The sequence below is a fragment of the Tyto alba genome, unplaced genomic scaffold, assembly GCF_018691265.1.
Source record: "Tyto alba isolate M040663 unplaced genomic scaffold, T.alba_DEE_v4.0 Super-Scaffold_17, whole genome shotgun sequence".
Classification (NCBI taxonomy): Eukaryota; Metazoa; Chordata; class Aves; order Strigiformes; family Tytonidae; genus Tyto; species Tyto alba.
In genome coordinates, this window is record NW_024881279.1 from 2,937,504 (window position 1) to 2,957,478 (window position 19,975).

General features: G+C 39.1%; 1 protein-coding gene across 2 annotated transcripts; it reads right to left on the reverse strand.

Moving 5' to 3' along the window:
- Positions 1 to 178: 178 nt before the first annotated feature.
- HSPA4 (heat shock protein family A (Hsp70) member 4) lies at positions 179 to 19,163 on the reverse strand. 2 transcript variants are annotated; one of them, XM_042790017.1, is made up of 19 exons: positions 18,895 to 19,163; positions 14,687 to 14,744; positions 12,864 to 13,004; positions 12,020 to 12,142; positions 11,468 to 11,567; positions 10,927 to 11,060; positions 8,821 to 9,065; positions 8,350 to 8,426; positions 7,900 to 8,051; positions 6,809 to 6,915; positions 6,340 to 6,473; positions 5,690 to 5,871; positions 5,208 to 5,297; positions 4,532 to 4,684; positions 3,895 to 4,020; positions 2,740 to 2,847; positions 2,308 to 2,427; positions 1,745 to 1,906; positions 179 to 1,484 (listed from the first exon to the last, which is right to left on the reverse strand). In XM_042790017.1, the coding sequence occupies exons 1-19, from the start codon at positions 18,999 to 19,001 to the stop codon at positions 1,278 to 1,280; spliced, it is 2,526 nt and encodes an 841-aa protein (XP_042645951.1). In that variant the 5' UTR covers positions 19,002 to 19,163; the 3' UTR covers positions 179 to 1,277. The 2 variants fall into 2 exon arrangements, with proteins under 2 accessions (XP_042645951.1, XP_042645952.1); XM_042790018.1 differs by having other exon boundaries at positions 12,864 to 12,940; positions 18,895 to 19,008.
- Positions 19,164 to 19,975: the final 812 nt, after the last annotated feature.

The window sequence follows — 19,975 nt, forward strand, 5'->3', positions numbered from 1 at the left end:
CCAGGGTTAATTCAACCCCACTTTAACATCTGTAACATCGCCCTCGACAGCACGAAGAGCATTAAAGCCTTCGTGGGGCGAGGCAGAGCTCTTCGCTCCAACACCAAAGCACACAGTCCTTCTACAGCCCCAGACACGATTTTTCTCCTCATGGCAATGAACAGCTGGAGAAGGTTAATCCAGTAGAATCCAGTGCATTTATTTCTTGCAAGGTCTAAATGGGTGGTGCAGCTTTGGATTTTTAAACACATACAAATCAATGGTTGCAAGTTTAATGACAATCAGTACTAGAAGCAAATTATTGTATAAAGCTCATAGAAAAAAAAAAATGCCAAATCAATCCAGTCTTTCTTTTCCTGGGGAAAAAAAAAACAAAAACAAAAACCAAAAAAAAACACAAAACAAAACCCCAAGCATTTCAAACGAAGGCCTCATGGAAGCAAGCATACCTCCTTCAGAAAAAGTTAGGAACAAGTCAGAATCAACTATCAGTGTAGGCAGCTGAAACACAAGTATTCATTCTTTCTACAAGGAGCTAATTTAGAGACAAAAAGTTTACATGGTCTCACAACCTGGGGAGTTTGCCAGGAATACAGTATCATGTCTAAGAGCAGTCTTAGTGTGATCTGTGTGATCCATGTGTTGCCATCCTTGAGATCAGATAAACGAATGGGAGTTTGGGCTGACCAGCCCTGGGAGGGCACTAGCTAACCGATAACCAGACTGATACTACCACCCACGGTTTTGCAAGCCGTGTGTAACTAGGTACTGTTCTAGCGCAAAGCACTAATTCTAGTGTTTTAACACTAAAACAAGGGCTAGATCAAGATGAGCAGAAGGAACACGCCTCTCCCCCCAGTCTCGGGGCAGTCCTAGCATGGATGGGCACTTTAGATAAACACTGCTGCTGCAACCCCCAGGGGAAAGTGAACAAACAACAGTGAGCCAACTCACAGTTCAGCTGTTGCGCTCTCACTACTTCACAATAAGATTGAGTCGCCAAGGACATTAAAAATGGAGAATCAGCTTTGGGCTGTTTCTGTAGGTCTAGTAAGAATACCAAAACTTCTAAATACAATCCTAATGGCAAGAAATACTGCTTATTTGACCAAGTAGTTAGCTACCTAAGCGTTCTGACTTGATGCATTGACCAAACCTCTCCAAAAGTTACTAAGAGTGCTGTGGTATTCACTTGCTCCAATTTGTATTCAGAACATACGAAGTTGACAACTTAAAGCTTTATTGTAGTTTGCAATAATATAAACAAGTGCTGAAATTCAGTCAATGTCCATTTCGGGCAGCTTCTTGTCCGCGGCCGCGGGGGCAGCGGCAGCAGCGCTGGGCTCGGCAGCCGGGGACCCGCTGGTGGCTTCTCCCTGCCCTTCTACTGGTCCGTTGGGTTCAGTCAGCTTCTGCTCCTCCTTGGGGAGCTCAACTTTGGGTTTTGGTTTGGTGACTATAGGATTACAAATACTTGTCAATTCCTAGAAAACAACAGAAATAAAACTGTTAAAGGGCTTTATCTACTAACAGTTGTATTTTAACCTGTTGCTCAAATTAACTTTTGACACCACCAGATGGAACATCACCCCTCAACTTGAATATCCAACACACAGTTAACACATTAATACCCAAGCCCTGTCTGTCCTCCTGTAACAGATTTCTCACCCCAGTTTTCCTCTAAGCACAACTAGGCCAAGAGAAAGATTCTGCATAATTCACTGCATTTCCACAAGACACTTACTTTAGTTTTAGCTTGTATGTCTTTAGCTTTTATAACTGGGTCCAAAGTAAGACTTCTCTTGTTTTGAAGATTAAGTTTATTGTTCATCCACTCCATAGCTTCATTTGCACTCTTCTCCACTTTTGCTACATCTGCTTCATCTAGATGGTCATACTGTTCATCCTGAAACAGTCAAATGAGTAGTATCTGTGCAAATATCTGTTTGGAAAAAATCTAAATTGCACATTTCTTTAAAATTAGTTTCAAAACACTAAAAAGACCATTTAACTAGAAGGCTGTTCTAGTTAGCAGAGCAATTAAGCTGATCACCCACAGCTCTGTAACCAGAGAACTTAAGTTCTGCTGCTGCTGGCATTTTTTCCCTTCCATGAGGAAATCAACACCTGATTAAAAAAAGACCATCAGGTTTTTCAAGCAAGCATCCACTTCTGAAAATACCATAAATATCACGAACTCAGAAGCTAGTGGGGATGTTACACCAGCTTTTCGTTGACAGGAGCTTAAGACTCAGAAAAGATTTGTACCACTTCCTTGCATTTGCCAGAAATTAAGTATCAAAATACCTTTGCTTTGAATGCATGAACAGTTTTCATGTATTGTTGAATTTGCTTCCCTAAGTCCTCAAATGCTTTTGGTCTTTCCTCTGATTCTTGAAATCTTGCCTGAATAGGTTGACCCAGAGTCTGAAACAAAACACAACAGGTATCAAAAACCATGCAGCATCACAATAAGATCCTGCAAGATTTGACAGGGTACATCTACATTTCTGAACTCCTATGGATCATTTACTCTTCCCTCCACTCACAGAAAAGATTTGAGTCTCTCAACCCTGTATTGTTACAGGTCTAGTAGAGATCTGCTCCTCATATTTAATAAGCAAATTAAGTCATTATTTACCAGTGCTGATATCTCAATCAGTAGACCAAAGACAGCTCCTCACTTGAACGCAGTTCTCTAGATTCAGTAAATTCCAACTGAATGCAAGAACCACTTACCTTCAATTCTGTCAATTTATCAATGTAAATTTGTTTGGGTTGGTCTTCACCGTCTTCATAAAGCCAGTTTTCTGTGTCTTCCAGCTTCAGTGTGAAACTATTTCGATCCTGAAGCAATCCATACAAAATAGGTAGGTGAGAATTCTATTAGACAGCAGATGGTATTAAGTGATACTTGGAACCCTTCTGGAAGGGTTATATTTTTAGAATGTAAAGAACTATCTGAAACTCTACCTTATTTTAGTGAAAAATAAGAAACAAAATATTCTTCAGTACAACTTCATGGTGGAGACCAGGCCTAAGGAAGAATTATCTATGACACCCACAGTTGAGATCAATACTGTCACATAAAAGCCTATTTTCCCCCGCTCTTCACATTTTCATCATCACTATATGAGCAAGACTGAGAACAGAGTGAAACCTATCTTTAGCAAAGGTGCCATGAATTTCACTTGACTTGTCCCAGTTTTAGCTCTGATGTAGGTATGTAGGCTCTACAGACACCTTGCTGGCAAGGCTCCCATTATAATCAGCAGTGAGCTAGTCACGAGTTCAGAGAGATTCATCTGACTAATGCAGTCATCTACCATACAATTACACTAATTAAACCCTGAGCTCCTTCAGTACAAGGAGGAAAGCTAATTAATAATATGAAGAGACTTTTAAGCAACCTGTTCAGTTACAAGTGCCCACGTTTAGTCAGACTAACCCCTCCTATTATGTTTCTAGGTAGAGTGGTTTTGGTGGGTTGCCTGTTTTTTGGTTTTTTTTTTGTTTTTTTTTTTTTTTTTTTTTTTTAAGTTTTAAACTATTTCTAAATATTGACAAAAAGCCAAAATAGAATAGGTTGCCTTAAAATGATTGCGCAAGTGTTCCTAGTCTGTTTCAGTCAGAAAACACATGCTCTGATAGTATCTTAATTGCTGCAACTGTTTTGGAAAAGAACACACAATATATCCTGGGTACCATCTGCTTGTACTTGGGCTGCTTGGTTATCTTCATAGCCAGAGAGATTAAAAGCTATTTCTCCAAATTTACAGTTTGAAAATATAGTCTAAGTAAACACAGTAACTGATACAGGTCAAATGTTATTAAGATACAATGGCTTATTGTAACAAAAATATATTAGAAGACAATCAAGCTACCAATACTTACATCTTCACTAACGAATTTCTCATAAATACCACAGAGTTTGTCTCTCATATCATACACGTATTCTTCAACTGCATTCTTGGCATCATTCCTCTCTTTCTCTAGCTTATCCTGCATTATCATTTTACCCTGTGAACAAATTGTTACATTAGTTGGCTAAAAAGCTGGTTATTTAACATTTATTGCCAGGATACCTTGTTACCAAACTCTTAAGTTTGACTCTAAAGATTTTGAAATACTGTGGTTTACAGAACAGTTCTAAACACAGCAGACAGCTAAAAACTAATTTCAGTTTTGGTGGGATAGCCAATACGGTACAGAACAATATTGTTCCAGTTGAGGAACCTTCACCCTGTTAGTAGCAGCCATTGAGTACCTTGTAACTGCTGGTGACTTGGAAACCATCACCCTGTGAACCAGCTTTCCTGCAGAACACCCCTTCAGTAAGAGTTACAGCATTTGCTTAACAGGAAGAATGTATTTTGGTTCCATGGGGTATCGTTGCTCACCTCAAAAAAACCTGCATGTTTTCTTCCTTTTCACCTTTCCCTGATCACCCTTAATTAGCCATGTATAACGAACAGCAACATTTCTGGTGATCAACTGGTAAAATTTTTAGCTTGGCCTAGTAAGAATTTACCTCATTCTCAATGAATAAATTCAGCATATCCTTCCCTATCTGCCACACCAATTGATTCTCAATGGGAAGGTCCACTGTAGTAGTCTTCACTTTCGCCTTCTTGGCCTGAGGCGGTTGATCCACTTTCTTGTCTTTTGAGTCAGCCTGAGAAGTCTGCATTAAAGAAATATATTCAAAGTAAAAACAGCATCGCCAGTCAGTTCAAGCTGAGTATTCATGACTTGTATAGAAAGAGTATTATTGAGTCAGTGCACCTCAACATTGGAACTACACACTAGCTGTCATTCTTATACTTCAGCTGCTAAAGTCAGAGATAATTAATGCAGTTACTGACCTTTTATGGGCACACTGACTACATTCCTGGGGGTGATGGTGCTTATAGTAGACCACTTTTCTAGTGCAGAATAATTTAGTTTTCAGTAACTTATTTCTTCCATGAACAAGAGAGTTCATCTGCTTTTACCACTACTAGGCCACTTGACATGTCTGCAATTATCCATGCCATTTATGTACTTCAAAAGCTCTAATCACAATGAAGGCTACCTATATATTCAAATAGAAGTTTAGCTTCCATAGCTATGACAAAGGCAAAAAAATATGCTCACACACTACATATTCTTACAAATCTTCTGGAAGCATCCTGTAAGAAAACAGAAGTCTCAGATGTTCACATTACCTCCATTTCTTCAGACTCTGCCTTAGTTTCAGGTTGGGCCTGCTGCTGTTCTTCAGTCTTTTGTTGTTCTTCCTGGTCTACTTGCATCTTCTGAAATTCAGAGAGATCCAATTTGACGTATTAAATAATGCACAAACAGATCACTGCTTCAGTTCTTAGGCTGATCACTTCACTTACACCTAATGCTCTTTAGTCAAAAGAATGAAAATTGAGTAGAGCCTCAACCCATAAATAAGCTTCTAGTCTTTGCTTAGGCAAGCAACACTCCTAGCATGATTAAGAATTTAGTTTGTATCTCACAGTCCTGTTTTCAAAAGACCTGTCACTGGCATAACATACTTCAGTTAGTACTTAATCACATCTTCATGGTTTAGTTGCTGGACATGTCTACTAAATCCTTACACAAGTCTCAGAACCTTCCTAGAACTTGGCCAGTTGTGCTTCATCAGTTTTAAGCAGCTAAGAGCAATGAAGTCTATTACCTCCTCTTCTTTAGCATGCTGATCTGTTTCCATAGGCTCTTCATTCTCATCAGATTTATGAACCTCCACTAAAGACGCACTCGAAACGCTGAAGATACCGTGGATATTTACTCTAACTTTGACTTTCACTTTTGAACTGGATCCATCTGTTTGAGGCGTGACCTTCTGAACCAAGAAGTGAGCTAAATAATCCCAGAGAGAAAAAGAAACCACACCATTTGATTAACTTAATCACTGAAAGTAAAACCTGACTGTTGCTCACAACAGATCACTGCAATGCACTCAGAGGATATCAAATCCTACTCAAGTCAAACAATTCTATTTTTTCACTCAGCAATGCTAGGATACACAGCTATTAGAAACTCCCTATAGTATGCTGTAAAAGCTGGTGTTACTCGTATCAAAGTAAAAGACCGCACAATTCTGAGCATGCCCCATTCAGGTTTGCCCCAACATTAGGATGTTCTGTTTAACCTATATGTCCACAAACTTCATATTACTCCACTCATTTTCCTGTAGATCCATGACTTTGAAAACCTGTCCCTACAGCACTTGCAGTAGGTTGCACTCTCCAGACTATACAACTAAGACAAAGAAGTCCAAGACATGTACAAGACTGTTAAAGCTTAAAGCTACAGAATGGTCTTAACCTATAGCAGGATCTGGGTAAGGCAACTCCTTGGGAGAGCTGTAGTATGCCTCAAGAGTAAAAGGTTCCTTTCTGTAGAATGTGAGGACCTTGGAAAACGGAGCAGAATGATTCTTGGGAAATACCTCACAGTCACTGTAAGAAAACAGAGCATTTGTTCAGCATGTGCAATGAAGTATCTGGTAAAGTTAACAAAACTTTTCTAGATACTCTTATACCTTAAGGAAAAGCTTCTTTAAGAAATCACAAAACAGTCTCCTAATGTTTTAGGTTACAATAAAACCAACAGCCTTGTAGGAAGTTCTAAACTGCCACCCATCCCTGGTTTTGTTTTCTACAGTCATTAATGTCAGAGAAAGTATCAGAATTTGAATTAAGTGGGCACTGTTCTGGCAGTGTTATTTACTTTAGCTATCATCATTTAGTTAGGCTGTATGTAATCACGCAAGAAAACAGAACTTTTTTTTTACCTTAACCCTTCCTCTGCTGGTGAATTCCACCGTAAAGAAATAGGATATGGTATCAAGTCTGTGATAGAAAACTCTCTCACTTTGAAAGCCGGGGATAAAATAGCACACTGAAAGAGCAGAAGAGCCATATTACAAATATTCAAACTTCAGGTAAATAGTAATTTAATTCAGCCAGTAGATACTTATTCTGCTTATTGTGTAGATTTACTTTAGGTTAAGGAAGACCAATGCTAATAGACTTAGGACCTGCATAGTAAGCACTGGAAGCTCATATGTACCCTTCCTTTTTAGGAGGGTGTCAAACTAGTCACTTGAAGTGGAAATACACAAATTTTAGAGTCGTCATGTTTGGTTTGCTACGGTTGGACTTCTGAATTGGTTTTAGTGCCAACATAAGAAATCAAAAAACCTTCATTAAAGGTATTCTTTAGAGTGACACAGTACCAGACTTTTTGTATACCATAACAGAAAATTATCTTTTTAAGCAGATGCCAATAGTTAGTTTGTATCACTGACTGAACAGAGTTGTAAGCACATATTAAACATCTGAAAAGAGAAGGAGGTGATCAGAGCAAAATTAGGCTGCATTTAAGAGATGGTAGCACCAGTAACTATAGGTTATTTACTAATGCTTAGGTCACTGAATGGTGACTGATTCCAGCTGTGGACACAGATTTCCATTAGCAAAAACCTAATCTTTCACTTCCATCCACGTTATTAAGCAATTGCCATATCACAAGTTTATCAGTAGTGCTGCCAAAAAAAAAAATTTTCCCCAGTTTAACATAGGCCCCTAAAGAGGCCTGGAAGAGGAAAATATCATAAGCTTTATCAGACTCCCAGTTTCCAGACACATCAGAAGCAGAGTACAGGTTTCACTTCAACATGTGACCCTGATCCACTGATTTGACTTTGATAATCAGCACCAAACAATCACTTCAAGCTGCTGTTCTCACTCAACTGCTTTCCTGAAGCTTATTCAGATCTATTCTATAATACACATGATGCATCTTTCATGTTACCTGTGAACTCCGTCTCAAATACTTACGGATTTCAATGAAGACACAGCTAAAACAAACAGCACTTTTTACCTGCAGTGCACAACCTCGTGCAACAGCCTCATCTGCATTCAAAGTTGTACTGACTTCTTTGCCAAAAAATTTACTGATCTTCTCTTTCACAGCAGGGATTCTTGTAGTACCACCAATTATCTCAACTGCATAAATATCCTCCTTCTTTAACTCTAGAAAGGAGTCAGATATTAGTTTTTATAGATTAAATGTTTGTTTCACATGACTATGCTGACATTGCAAACTAAAAGGTTAACTAGACCAACCATTATTTTAAGGTTGTTCTTTAAGTTTCTAAGCAATAAGAATTTTAGATCTTAGCCTGTGTGAAAAAGTTTTAAAAAGCTTGCAACTGCTAAGCGAGAAGTTGTTAGCTGTGCTAAATCTGTCCAAGTTCTGTCAACACCTGAAGGAAGCTCGCATTATGGATGTCTTTTCTGGATGCGGAATACCGATTGCATACACACTTACTGGCTTGCTCCAACACACTGCGAAGGGGTGGTTCTACTCTTGCAAGGAGTCCATCACACATCTCTAAAAATTTGCTTCTGTTGGAAGAAGCCATAAATAAAGCTACAGCATACCATAAACAGGCTAATACTGCAAATACAACAGGATGCCAAAATTGAAAGAATGCCATTTACTCTACATACTGCAAGGTTTTCTCTCCCCAGTCCTGGCTTTATACTTATTTAGTATTGTTATCCCAGATAAACTTGGTTCGAGTAATCTAGGCACACTTGCAACATACAGCACTCCCTTCTAACTCAAGGCCACTGACTGAACATTATCATTCAGAGCAGCACCCTTACACATACTGTTCTTACATTTCCCACCTCCCTCCAGTCCTAAGACCTGGTGCTTTATACTAAATTTCTTTGACTGAAAGCATTTGAATGAAGGGGACTCTAAAGTTTACTTTTACAAAAGTGTAAGCATTACCTGTTCATTGTTCCAGAGACATCTATGTCATTCATGAAGCATTCTATGTTCATCGGGAGATCAGAGGCATTAGCACTCATCAATTTTTTCAGTTTTTCACATTCCTGGTATAGCCTCAACAACGCACGAATCTTTGACTTAACGTCTAGTTTATATTTCTTTCCAAATTCTTCAGAAAAGTATTCAACTAACTTCTCATCAAACTTCCTGCCTCCAAGTGTTGTATCAAATGATGTAGCAAGAACCTTAAAAAAATTGAACTCTTCAGTAACAGTGCAATTTGTCAGTACTTAGTGAAACCAATTATCAGTTAATGTCAAAGCATTTTTGTTTCCAATATAGTCTAACTTTGAATTAAAAAAAAAAAAAAAAAAAAATCACATTACTAGGGAAGAAGAATTATACCGGTGCAACCACAACAAAATCCAGTACAGTTAATTTTTATTCTGCCTTTGCCATCACCAGTGAGTGAGGAATTCCTTTTTATAAGCCTTGTCTAGAAGTCTCACCTATCCCAAATAAAGCTATGTCCCATACTCATCTTTTGCATTTCATGGACACTACAAACAACAATTAAGCTATTCTCTTGTATTTCAGGGCAATTAAGTAGCAATTGCACCAATAACATCTGACAGTTTACGTGGATTGCAACTGCAGTAATAGTCGTACACATCTTAAGAGATGCCTTTTTTTTTTTTTAAAAAACCTACCAAGTCTAAACCACGAGTATCCTATGCCTTTTGTAGCTGATATTAGATATGTGCAAAATGCCATTAGAGACAGAACTACCATTACCACTGGCAAATTCCAGCAGCTACACAAATATTAGACCTCTTTGGGACTGGTAATTCTCACAAGAATTGCAGCACATATATACAGCAGTTAAAAGCTCCAGGAGGAAAAAGTCTTCTGCTACCTCAAATGCTTAAAAGCAGCCTTGGCTACCCAGCCTTTCTGTAAGGAGGTGACAACTTTTAAAAGAAATTTAAGACGACAGGACAAGGCTTAGCAACAATCTGTTCAGTAACTTGTACTGTAAGTAGACCATCAGAGTCTCTAAATTCTGCTTAGCCACTGTCAGCTTGAATTATGTCCCAGATTAATATTTGATGCCTCATAAGGGTGGAACATGCTTACACCAAGCTAAAAATAAGAAAGACATGAAGAGAATAAGTGTTATTAACTCTTGCAAATAGGTGCTTATTTTCAATGAGGGAATTATTTGCAAAGAACATCTGTACCCCATCCACCTCAGCTGATTCTACTCTTTAAACATATTGTGAAACTAATTTTTTTTTTTTTTAATAGAAATCCGTGAAGGAGAACATCATTCTCTTTCAGACTAGGTTCGGTCTCTGTGTTGTTTTAAACTAGTGTACTGACCATCTCTCCGTTCTATACTCAAATGCATCCCTTCAATATATCCATGGTTTCAAAGTTTAAAAGACTCATCTGAGAGAAATACAAAGTATTTTTTTTTGAAAACTAATGTTTTCAGAACTCATGCCTTCTCTTCATTTCACTAACCCATGCTTTAAAATCTGTGTTTGTTTCTCTAGCAGATTAAGAGAAAGTTATTGGAACTGCAAAAGTCCAGACTGTAATCATAAAGAAGCCAACTAAAAAATGTTGTTTGCTGGAAAACAGTAATGGTTTGGTAGCTTACACTTAGAAGTACACTGTAACTTGGTTATCTTCTGTTTGAAGCTTTAAGTAATTAAGAACTCTTTTAAAGGAGTACCACAGCGAGTGTTAAAAAAAGTCTATCACACCATCCTAGGAATTCCTGTTTTAATGCTAGATCTCATTTTTTAAAGCAGCATCCAGTCAGATATGGTAATTCCTGATCCTTTATTCTACATTTTTTTTTATTCTTTGCCAAACTCTGCTGATTAAGGCACATTTGTTTTCTCCACATATTGCTCAGAAGCGCCCTAGTTCCCTGCCCTACTTTTAACTCCAGACAAAGCACAATTTTAAGAATATGAATTGAGCTATCTGGATGCACTTATGTAAAGACAGGCAAGCTTGCCTGTCACAAGCCATGTATGTACTGGTGAGTATTTCTACCAGTAATTAAAAATGGATGCATAACAAATTGTTTACTTTCAGTTTTCCTTTGTTGAATGCACAAACAGAAACTTGATACGCAGAATGCCCCATATCCACAAAAACAACATTCCGTGGCTTCTCTTCCAAGGCAGGCAGGTCTTGCTTATAGATTCCGTATGCAAGGGCAACTACACAGAGACAAGAGTCAAGGAGTATAATTAGGATATTCAGTTTTATAATTCCTTAAGAAATAAATGGTACATGAGTAAACAGCGTTAGCATTCCATCGTACTTTTCAAGCGACAGAAATTGGTATCTCGTTAGACAAAATTCCCAATGATAACAGAACGTTGAAGAACATTAAACCGTTTTAGCCCCTCCTAGTAGCTGCATTAAAACAGATATTCAAGAAATATCTTTATGCCTCTAAAGGAATGAAAAACACAGACCAGAACTTAAGAAACTTTATGATCAACTCATCCATTTTAAGTTTACAAAATCAACAGTAATTCCAGAGTGCATGGATCCGTGACAGATTAAAAGCCCTTTTATCTAATAAAACTACAATATTAAGGGAGAGAGAAGAAGGTATTACCTGCAGTTGTTTCATTTATTAGTCTCAGACAGTTGAGACCAGCAATCTGTGTAGCATCCATCACAGATCTCCTCTCTGCATCTGTGTAGAAGCAAGGAACCTGCAAGAAAATCAGATACCTACTATTAACATTGAGAAGAGCCACCTTTAGCAAACAGTTACAAGTGTATATAGAGGGTCAGTATAGAGCACAGCTGAGGTATCCTTCAAATCTAGTGTTGATTTTGGTTGCAACAGAAAAAAAAAGCAAAGAAAACACTACATGAAAACAAAGTTACTTTTCATGAATCTTCTTCCATTCCATCTCACAAGCCACTCGTTTTAGGAGCAGAGAGCCAGAAACAGGTATCAAATATTATCTGTGCTGCTAATTAGCAGCCACTTGACATTTTACCATTAATGAAGTAAGTCTATTTTTGAAGAAGGGATGTAAGATTCAGTTTTAAACCAAAGAGACCGATAACCAAATATTCAAGTTTCATGGGCAATTTAATGCTGCAATCATTTCAGTTTATGATACCAAATATGTAAGACTTAGTATCACATACTTACAGAAACAACACAGTCAACTACAGGCTTCTTCAGGGCATTCTCAGCAGTCTCTTTTAATTTGGTAAGAAGCATTCCTGTCACTTGTTCGATAGTAAAGTTTCTTTCTTCTTCCATATACATGGCCTTCAAATAAAAGTCACGTATGCACATATTACACTAGAGTAAAAAAACTACACACTACAGACCTAAGGAACATATGCAAAAAAGTCTTTACTAAAAGCAAGCTTAAAAGTAACACAGCTCTAGACAACCTCCTCTGACAGCCTAGCTTGTGCACAGCAAGTGAAGAAGATAATACATAAACACTGGAACTCACATTTAAGAATTCACATACAAAAAGCTGTTCTAAATAGCTTGTTTTTTAAGTCCCTATTGCTAGACAATGACTAAGATGCCTTCCTCCCTAATGTTTTGGAGTAAGTTATTTAGTTATGGCTAAAATCCAAATCAGAAGTTCAGCCATTGTCAAAAAGACAAATTTTTTCTATTTCACCTGAAGTACCAAGTTGACATCTTACACCCGTGCAGTATCTGGACAGCAGCTAAATAAGTACCCTGATCAAATAGCTTGTCTTCCAAATTCACCATCAAGTGAAGGAAAAAAAGCACTGCTAAAACAGTTTGTGTAGGACTGGCTTTGCAAGGGAGAGAAATTGTGTAACTGTAAAATCAGTCTCACTTCACACCTGGAAACACTATCTGCATGATTCACCTTTTATTTTCCATTTAAGACTTTCCATTCACAAGAGAACAGGAACTACAGCAAGCAGATTCAAACTAAAGAGATAAAAGGAGACTTTATCAGTTTCCTCCTCTGGCTCTTTTTCAAATATGCCAGACTTACCTTGATACCAGTTGAGCCTGTTGGCAGCTGGACAAGTTCATACGCAAGGCTTGCTTTTTCAGCTTGAACAAAGGGATCTGAGAATGCACGACCATGAAATCTTTTAAAACTTTGTACTGTATTCTTTGCATTTGAAATAACCTAGAGGAAAAGAAATCTTTAATACAATGTGTCAGGGGAACATCTGAATTTCAAACAGATGACAGTTTTGTTCTCATGCTTCTCTTGCCAGAATATTTGTGTCATTTGTATCTTAACAGTATCAAGGCAGTTGCTAGAAGGCAACTTCCCCCTGATTGCTCAAGTAACCTACAGGAATTTGAGATTTAAAATAAAATGTATGCTAGAGAACAGAGCCAAGATTCTATCAAAGACTGATTAAAATAGCACTCAATTTTCATAGTGTATGTGTAGGACACTTTAAAAGTGCTAGCAAAGTGTCTTCCCATTTACCTGTTTCCTACCACCCTACCTTTCTATTGCTTTGCAGCCAGTAATTTCACAAACATAACAAGCATATTGATGTAAACTCCAGTTCAGGTTCATCACATGCACGTGACAGTCTACACAGATATTCTCTCAAAACAGCTCAAGGACCTTGTCATGAAGCTTTAAAAAGTCAGGAGGGCCCCAAGATGATACTGTCAACTTGATTTAACTGACAAAAGTTAGATTGTCTTTTATTAATAGCATAGATCAGGGCAAACGGAGAAGTGAAAAATCATTATAAATTGTTCTCACATAGTGCAAGTGAACTTGTTTAATTTTTTCATTTACATTAGAGCAAGACACATACTGAAAAAATTACAGTAACTGACAAAGCAGACAAGCACTGTACCATAGAACATTTACCTGCGATTCAGTTTCAGTCAAGTGTCTATTTCCTATGTAACCTGGTTTTGATTTTCTGTAAGTTTAGTTTCTGCAGGACATACCTCAGCTCTACTGGAACTCTGTATCAATGAATTTCTTTAAGCTAAGCAGACACTCAATTCCAGAAAAAACATCTGTATTTAGTTCTAGTACAGTTCTTCTGTTCTTGAATAACATGGTTGTATCCAGTCATTTTTGTATTTTACACAATGAATCTTCACACATCTCTAGGTATTTTAGGCTAAGAAAAACCAAGTGTTTGAATAGTCACTTCCTGTAGAGGACTTCAAGAAAAAATCATGTTTTATAGGGGTTTCACAGCAACACAAAATATGATAAAGCAGGACCCAAATGTCACAAGCAGGACAAATCAACTTAACTTCCTCTCAGTCCTTAAAACATACTTACCTACCTACACCAAAAGAAACTTAAAGTATGAGCAAGAACACCTACGAGACATATTTAGGTTGTAATTCAACCACAGAGTCAAGAAAGCTACATATAGTTACATTCCATTACATCCCCTTTCTGCCAAAACTACACACTTACTGGAATTCTATAGAATGTAGTCACATCATTAAAAGCTATTAAATTAAAAGCACACAAACTGGAACAAGCTCAGGTAGGATGAAACACTACTGCTTAGCTTTAGAATTTACATTTGCAACCGGAAAAAAAAGGTATTTATCAGAATTTCTTAAGCAGCAAAGATTTTTTTTTTTTTTTTTGCACACTTCATTACGTGCAACAATCAACCCTCAGATTTCAAGCCAAGATGACAAAGCAGCATTACATGTTGAACAGCTGAATTAAGCTCAGCTGTTCGTTACAGTTGCAAAGACACCAAGACACCAGCTCAGGAGAGATGTGTAATCTTCAATGATAAAAAAATACGTTCTGCTAATCAGTCTTGACTACTGAAGTTGCTGTTACCCAAACTATACGCTCACCTGGCTTTTCGCTGCAGCACCAATTGAGCGATTCTTGGGTCCAAAGGATATACATGATCTATAATGAGAAGGAATATTTCCAGTTAGTAAGTGATTGGTAGAAATGTACTGCATATCTTGTCAAAAAGTGTTGATAATGTTAAGACTAAAGATATTTTAAACGGTATTTGGTCCATTAAGAAAATTGGTCACTCACTGCAATATATGCATGGAATGTTCTATGAATTCTGTAAAGAAACAGACACTCAAAATTCAGTTAGAACAGCCATGCTCCTCACTGCAGGAGAGCACTAAAAGCAAACTCATTCATGCTACTGCAAGTTTCAAACCGAAGTAATAATTGGGTAGACACCCTTTCTCTCAATAATTACTCATATACCCAAGTCACTGAAAGATAAGTTGCTCTAATAATACAGGAAACATTCAACTACTCAGAAGAAATACATGAGGTAAATCAGATAGCAAGAAAATCATTCCTACATGTCTGTACCAAATGCTAACTAAGCTTTCCAGTTTTAAAGCAAACCCTTCAAGAGGAGGGATAAAAAACCTGCAGAGAAAGACAGACATTTGAGTTTAATCTGTACTCACTGAAAAAATGTAGGTTACAGAAATAAAAATCATACTTTATTCCAAACTACTTTGTGACAGCTTACAGTTCTGAAGAGACAGAACAAAAAACCCCTTCTTTTTGAAGAAATTCCTAGTCTTATTAAGCCTCTTGATTTACATATCTAACAAACTGTAGAAACCCTAACAAAATTAAATCCAGCCCTCTAATCCAAGTTCCTCATACCACTGAGGTAAACTTAATGGGGGGGTGGGGGCTGGTGAAATTTGCTATTAGTTGAGCAGATCTTCACTATTCACACAACACAACAGCATAATTAAGCTGCTCTTTCTGCAGCAGGTCAAGAATCTGCTTTACAGCAGCATTATGACATAGGACTGCCACAAGAAACGAACTCCAACTCAGCCTGAGGTTTAGAATTGCTCTTCCAAACACAAACTGTCAAAACCAGAACTGAAGACCAGAGTGGTATAATTGCATTGGGTTTATATCTTCCAATTAATTAACAACAAATGAAACAAAGGTCCACCATAAAGCATACGTTGCAACAGAGAATTTACATTTCTGAACGAATCTGCTATTATTTGAAATGACCATGGAAGGGATTATTTAAGAAAAACTGAGGAAGTTCTGTGCTATGCAGACCCTACGGCCCATACTAAGGCAACAGGAGTTGCAGAGGATACAGAAGAAAAAAAAAAAAAAAAAAAAAAATCTAATGAGCCCCAAGCAGAAAGCTAGTTATTAACTCCTTTCTGGAGATCAGAGTAAGTTAAGACATGAACATGAATTGTTGCTCTTCTACACAAAAAAAAAAAAAATCCAGCTAATTCGCTGCTAAATTCACAAGTCAGCCTCCATTCAACCCAAGTCCACTCATTTAGATTATGCAACTCTTTAAATCTGCCAGACTAAAATGTCAAGGTAGAAAAGCCTCAACAGAAGGATAGAGCACAGTAATAAAAAAAAGGGCTTCCATATTATACACTGAGAATAAACCCCTTAAGTGCATACACTGTCCTTAAACATGCTTGTCCCCTGCTTGGCTTTATAAACAGGTAAGCTTCTCCAAGGAGCGGCAGCTGGACACTCTGCTCCACTCTGTCCCGTTCTGTCCATCCCAACCCTTCTCCCAAGCTAAGCCTGGCTCCCAGCCATGCCTCAGGGAGCCACACCAGGACCCAGAACAGAAGTAAATTCAAGGGGGAAAGGAGGAGGGAAGGGAGAATTTTCAGCCAGTCTCATTCTCCAGATCAGTTCACAATAGGAACCTGGCTTAACTCATTAAATACAAATTATGCTATTACATAATTTACTGGACACTGAATAACTAACCATAGCATTTTAATTAGAATGAAGGTCAGAGGTCTAATGAAGCAACTCAGAGCTGTGAACTTCCGTAACACACTTGCAGGCACTACTTCACCTTCACCCTCACTCTCCCACCTGTCTTCTCTTACTTGCGAGATAGCCCCTGTCCCCCAGCAGCACATTTCCTCCGCACTGAAGAGCAGCACCAGCTTCCTAAGATCAGTTACAACTACTGCACTTAACCCAAGTCCCTTCACCCTTATGGAGATTATAAAACTATCTTACACTTCCCCCACACACACACACTTCTTACTAGCTTTCTCTCTGCCAACTTTTCCATTTTAAAAGTAACATATTCAAAAGACAAACATGTTTTGCACTGCTTTTGGATATACAAGTTCAAGTTTTACAGGATTCTTGAAGAATCCAAGCACAGAGCTGGAAGCAGATTCAGTGAGAATGTCATCTGTGCCACTGAACCAAGTACAATGTATTAAGGTTTTACATTACTAATGCAGATGGTTGCAGTAACATATATCTGCTAATCCTTCCCAAAACTTGGATGTCATCACAGGAAACAAGGCATTTAACCCTAACCATGAGCTGATTCCTGAGGAGACCTGTCACAACACCTTGCACAACCCCTCACAGATCTCACTGTAAAGAAATGCTAAGCACTGACTTTTTGAACCAGGCTTTCTGTTTCTAAGACAGACAGGAGTCAAAGAATTTATTTTAAAAGAAGTGTTTGCTTACAGAATGGTTCCCTCCAAACAGTACATGAAGATTAAATCCTGTTAAAAACTATCATTTTCATTATGCTAACATTTACCAATTTCACTTTAGCCTTTCATAACTGAATTATTTTCTGAAAGATGCATTGCGTCTGATATTTTATACAGCTTATCTCCTTCAGTGAGTGATATTTGTGTTCGTATCTCACATATATAAGGAGAAGTTCAACTTCATGAGGGCCAAATACCTAGAGCTATTAGAAGATTGTTCTGAAATTCTTTACATTAAATATTTTCCTAGTACATCCAACCTTTAAGCTTACATTATTGAGAATACTTGAGACAAGTCCTTTCTCTAGTACATGTACTGAATTGAAAATTTCCTCCTCCATTTACTCATTGCTTAGAGACAGTAACAGGCAAACAGAGCTGAGGTATTATCTAATAAAAAACAAGGTCATTTTATGCCTCTGGTCTTTTTAAAAAAAAAGAGATGTAAGGGGTCTTAAAAAATAAAAACTAAATGCAATTGTCTCACCAAGACAGCTATTTACTTTATCATCTGCTTAAAATAAAGGTATACTACAACATATAGCAAGCTACAGAAATACTTATAAAGCCACTTTCCAAACAGCTCCCCTCCAGGTCTGATGTGATGGAAGCTCCTCTTCCACCTTTATTTTACAGCTCATTCTTAGAAGGGTTTTATTCCAGTTCCCTTTCTCCTTTTTCTTAGCAAGTTTCTTATTAAAAATAAGCAGCATACACTCCTCTTGAGAAAGGTGCTGAGAGGCCTATTTATATAAGCAGAGCTAGAATACACTATACACATCGTAAAGCATAACGTGCTTGAAGACCAAGCTCACCAGTAAATTGCACTATAAATCAGGCCCCTTCCCAGGAGGGCAGACTCCTGGAGCTGTACTGCCCAGACACATTCCAGTGCCCCATCCCAATAACCTGTCAATCTGGTGGCTAGCTTCGAGTGAGGGTTTAAAAGACACAACGGTCAAAACAAGCACAAATTTTTTGAGAACCCTTGCTGAACAAAGAAACAGAAAGGCTGAAAGGAAAGCTACTAAGCAGCTTTCCTAAGCTTTGGCCCAACGGCAGGCCAAAGAGCTCGCATGGAGCTAAGCACCAGCTCAGTGTTCACCTCCAGTGCGGCTCCACTGGGAGAAACCGGGCTGGGGCTGCAGGAGAGCAAACAGGCATGCCAAAATACAGTGTGTAAATCCATAGGAAATTAAGCTTTTTTACTTCCAGCAAGGACAAAGCTGCCTTTTTCTCCTACTCCGGGACCCTACCCTTTCAGGCATAACAATCCAGCCCTGCCTCAGGGAGGACAAACTAATCACGCCGCACTGAGGAGCGCGGGGGATCACCCGGAACACCTCCTGCTTGCCGCACGCCATCAGGTCTTTCTTTAAAGCACTTATTTCCCAAGCCCATGACCCGTAGAGACGCAGCACCGCCTCCCTCCCCCCGCGCCCCCGGAGAAGCGGGCCGGGCCCCGCGGGCGCCTTTTTCTCCCGTGGGCCGGAGGCCGCCGCCTGAGCACTGCGCCCCGGCCCGCCCCGAGCCCCACTCACGGCGTGCTGCGGTCGCTGTACTCGTTAGCGACCGTCTCGATGCCGCCGGCGCGGGCCACGGCCACGTAGCAGCTCTGGAAACCCAAATCGATGCCCACCACCGACATGGCTGCAAGGGAGAGAAGGGACTGAGGCGCCTGAGGAGCGGCGGCTCGGCCCGTTTAAATGCGCGGCGGCGGCGGGCGCTGCCTCCGCGGGGCGGGGGGGACTTCTCGAAAGATCCCGTCGGGCCGCGGCCGAGCCCAGCGCTGAGGGGAACGGGCAGATCTCGCGAGAATGCCGCCGGGCGCCACTGCGCGGGCGCGGGAAGCGCACGGAGGGGGGGAAGGGGGCGGGCGGAGCTACCCGTGGCCACGCCCAGCGGGGCGGGAGGCTGCGCCCGCCTTTTTTCCTCTGAGGAGAATTTGTTTTTCTTCTAAGAATTGGCGAAAAAACGCCATGAAGTCAGGATTTGGCAGCGCTGCGAAGGCTTTTGTGTTATTATTTCCTTTTGGGTTTGAGGCTTTAAGGAGGCGTTCATGGCTTTCCGTGCAAATGGGCCAGTTTATTTATTTTTTTCTTCCCCACGGTGTAATCACCCGATTATAAGACAGGGCTTGGAGGAAAACAGTGTGCCATGAGATTAAAAGAAAAATAAAATCACAATCTCTGGAAAACACACCCAGGTTTTGCATAAAAAGACCTAAACACCTCCTGAGTAATTATATTTGCTCTTTAGGATATTGTCATTCTGTGTCCTAGCAATTCAAGAGGACCACGCAGGTGATACTCCCAAAATTACAATTAAATCTATTTTTTTTTTTCTATTTTAACAACCTCAAGTATTAAACTACTAGAAGCCTCATTGATGATGTTTCATAGCTAGCTGAAGGGTATATTAATAGCATCGGTATGTCATTCACCTTTTACACATCTGCCAACTTTTACAGCAATAGGCAGGTAAACTGCAATTAGCTGGATTTTTCTGCATCTCCTCTGCAACAGCAAGCAGAAGGTGTAAGGATAAACTCACCACATCTAGACCCTACATATGCACACACGGAAATATTCAGTCCTCATTAAACCTTTCTCCACATACAAA

Coding starts and splice junctions, on each gene's coding strand:
- HSPA4 (XM_042790017.1), bottom strand. CDS start 19,001: ATGTCGGTGGTGGGCATCGATTTGGGTTTCCAGAGCTGCTACGTGGCC. Junction 5,298..5,689: donor AGCATGCTAAAGAAGAGGAG/GTAATAGACTTC, acceptor TCTGAATTTCAG/AAGATGCAAGTAGACCAGGA. Junction 2,848..3,894: donor AGAAATTCGTTAGTGAAGAT/GTAAGTATTGGT, acceptor GGATTGCTTCAG/GATCGAAATAGTTTCACACT.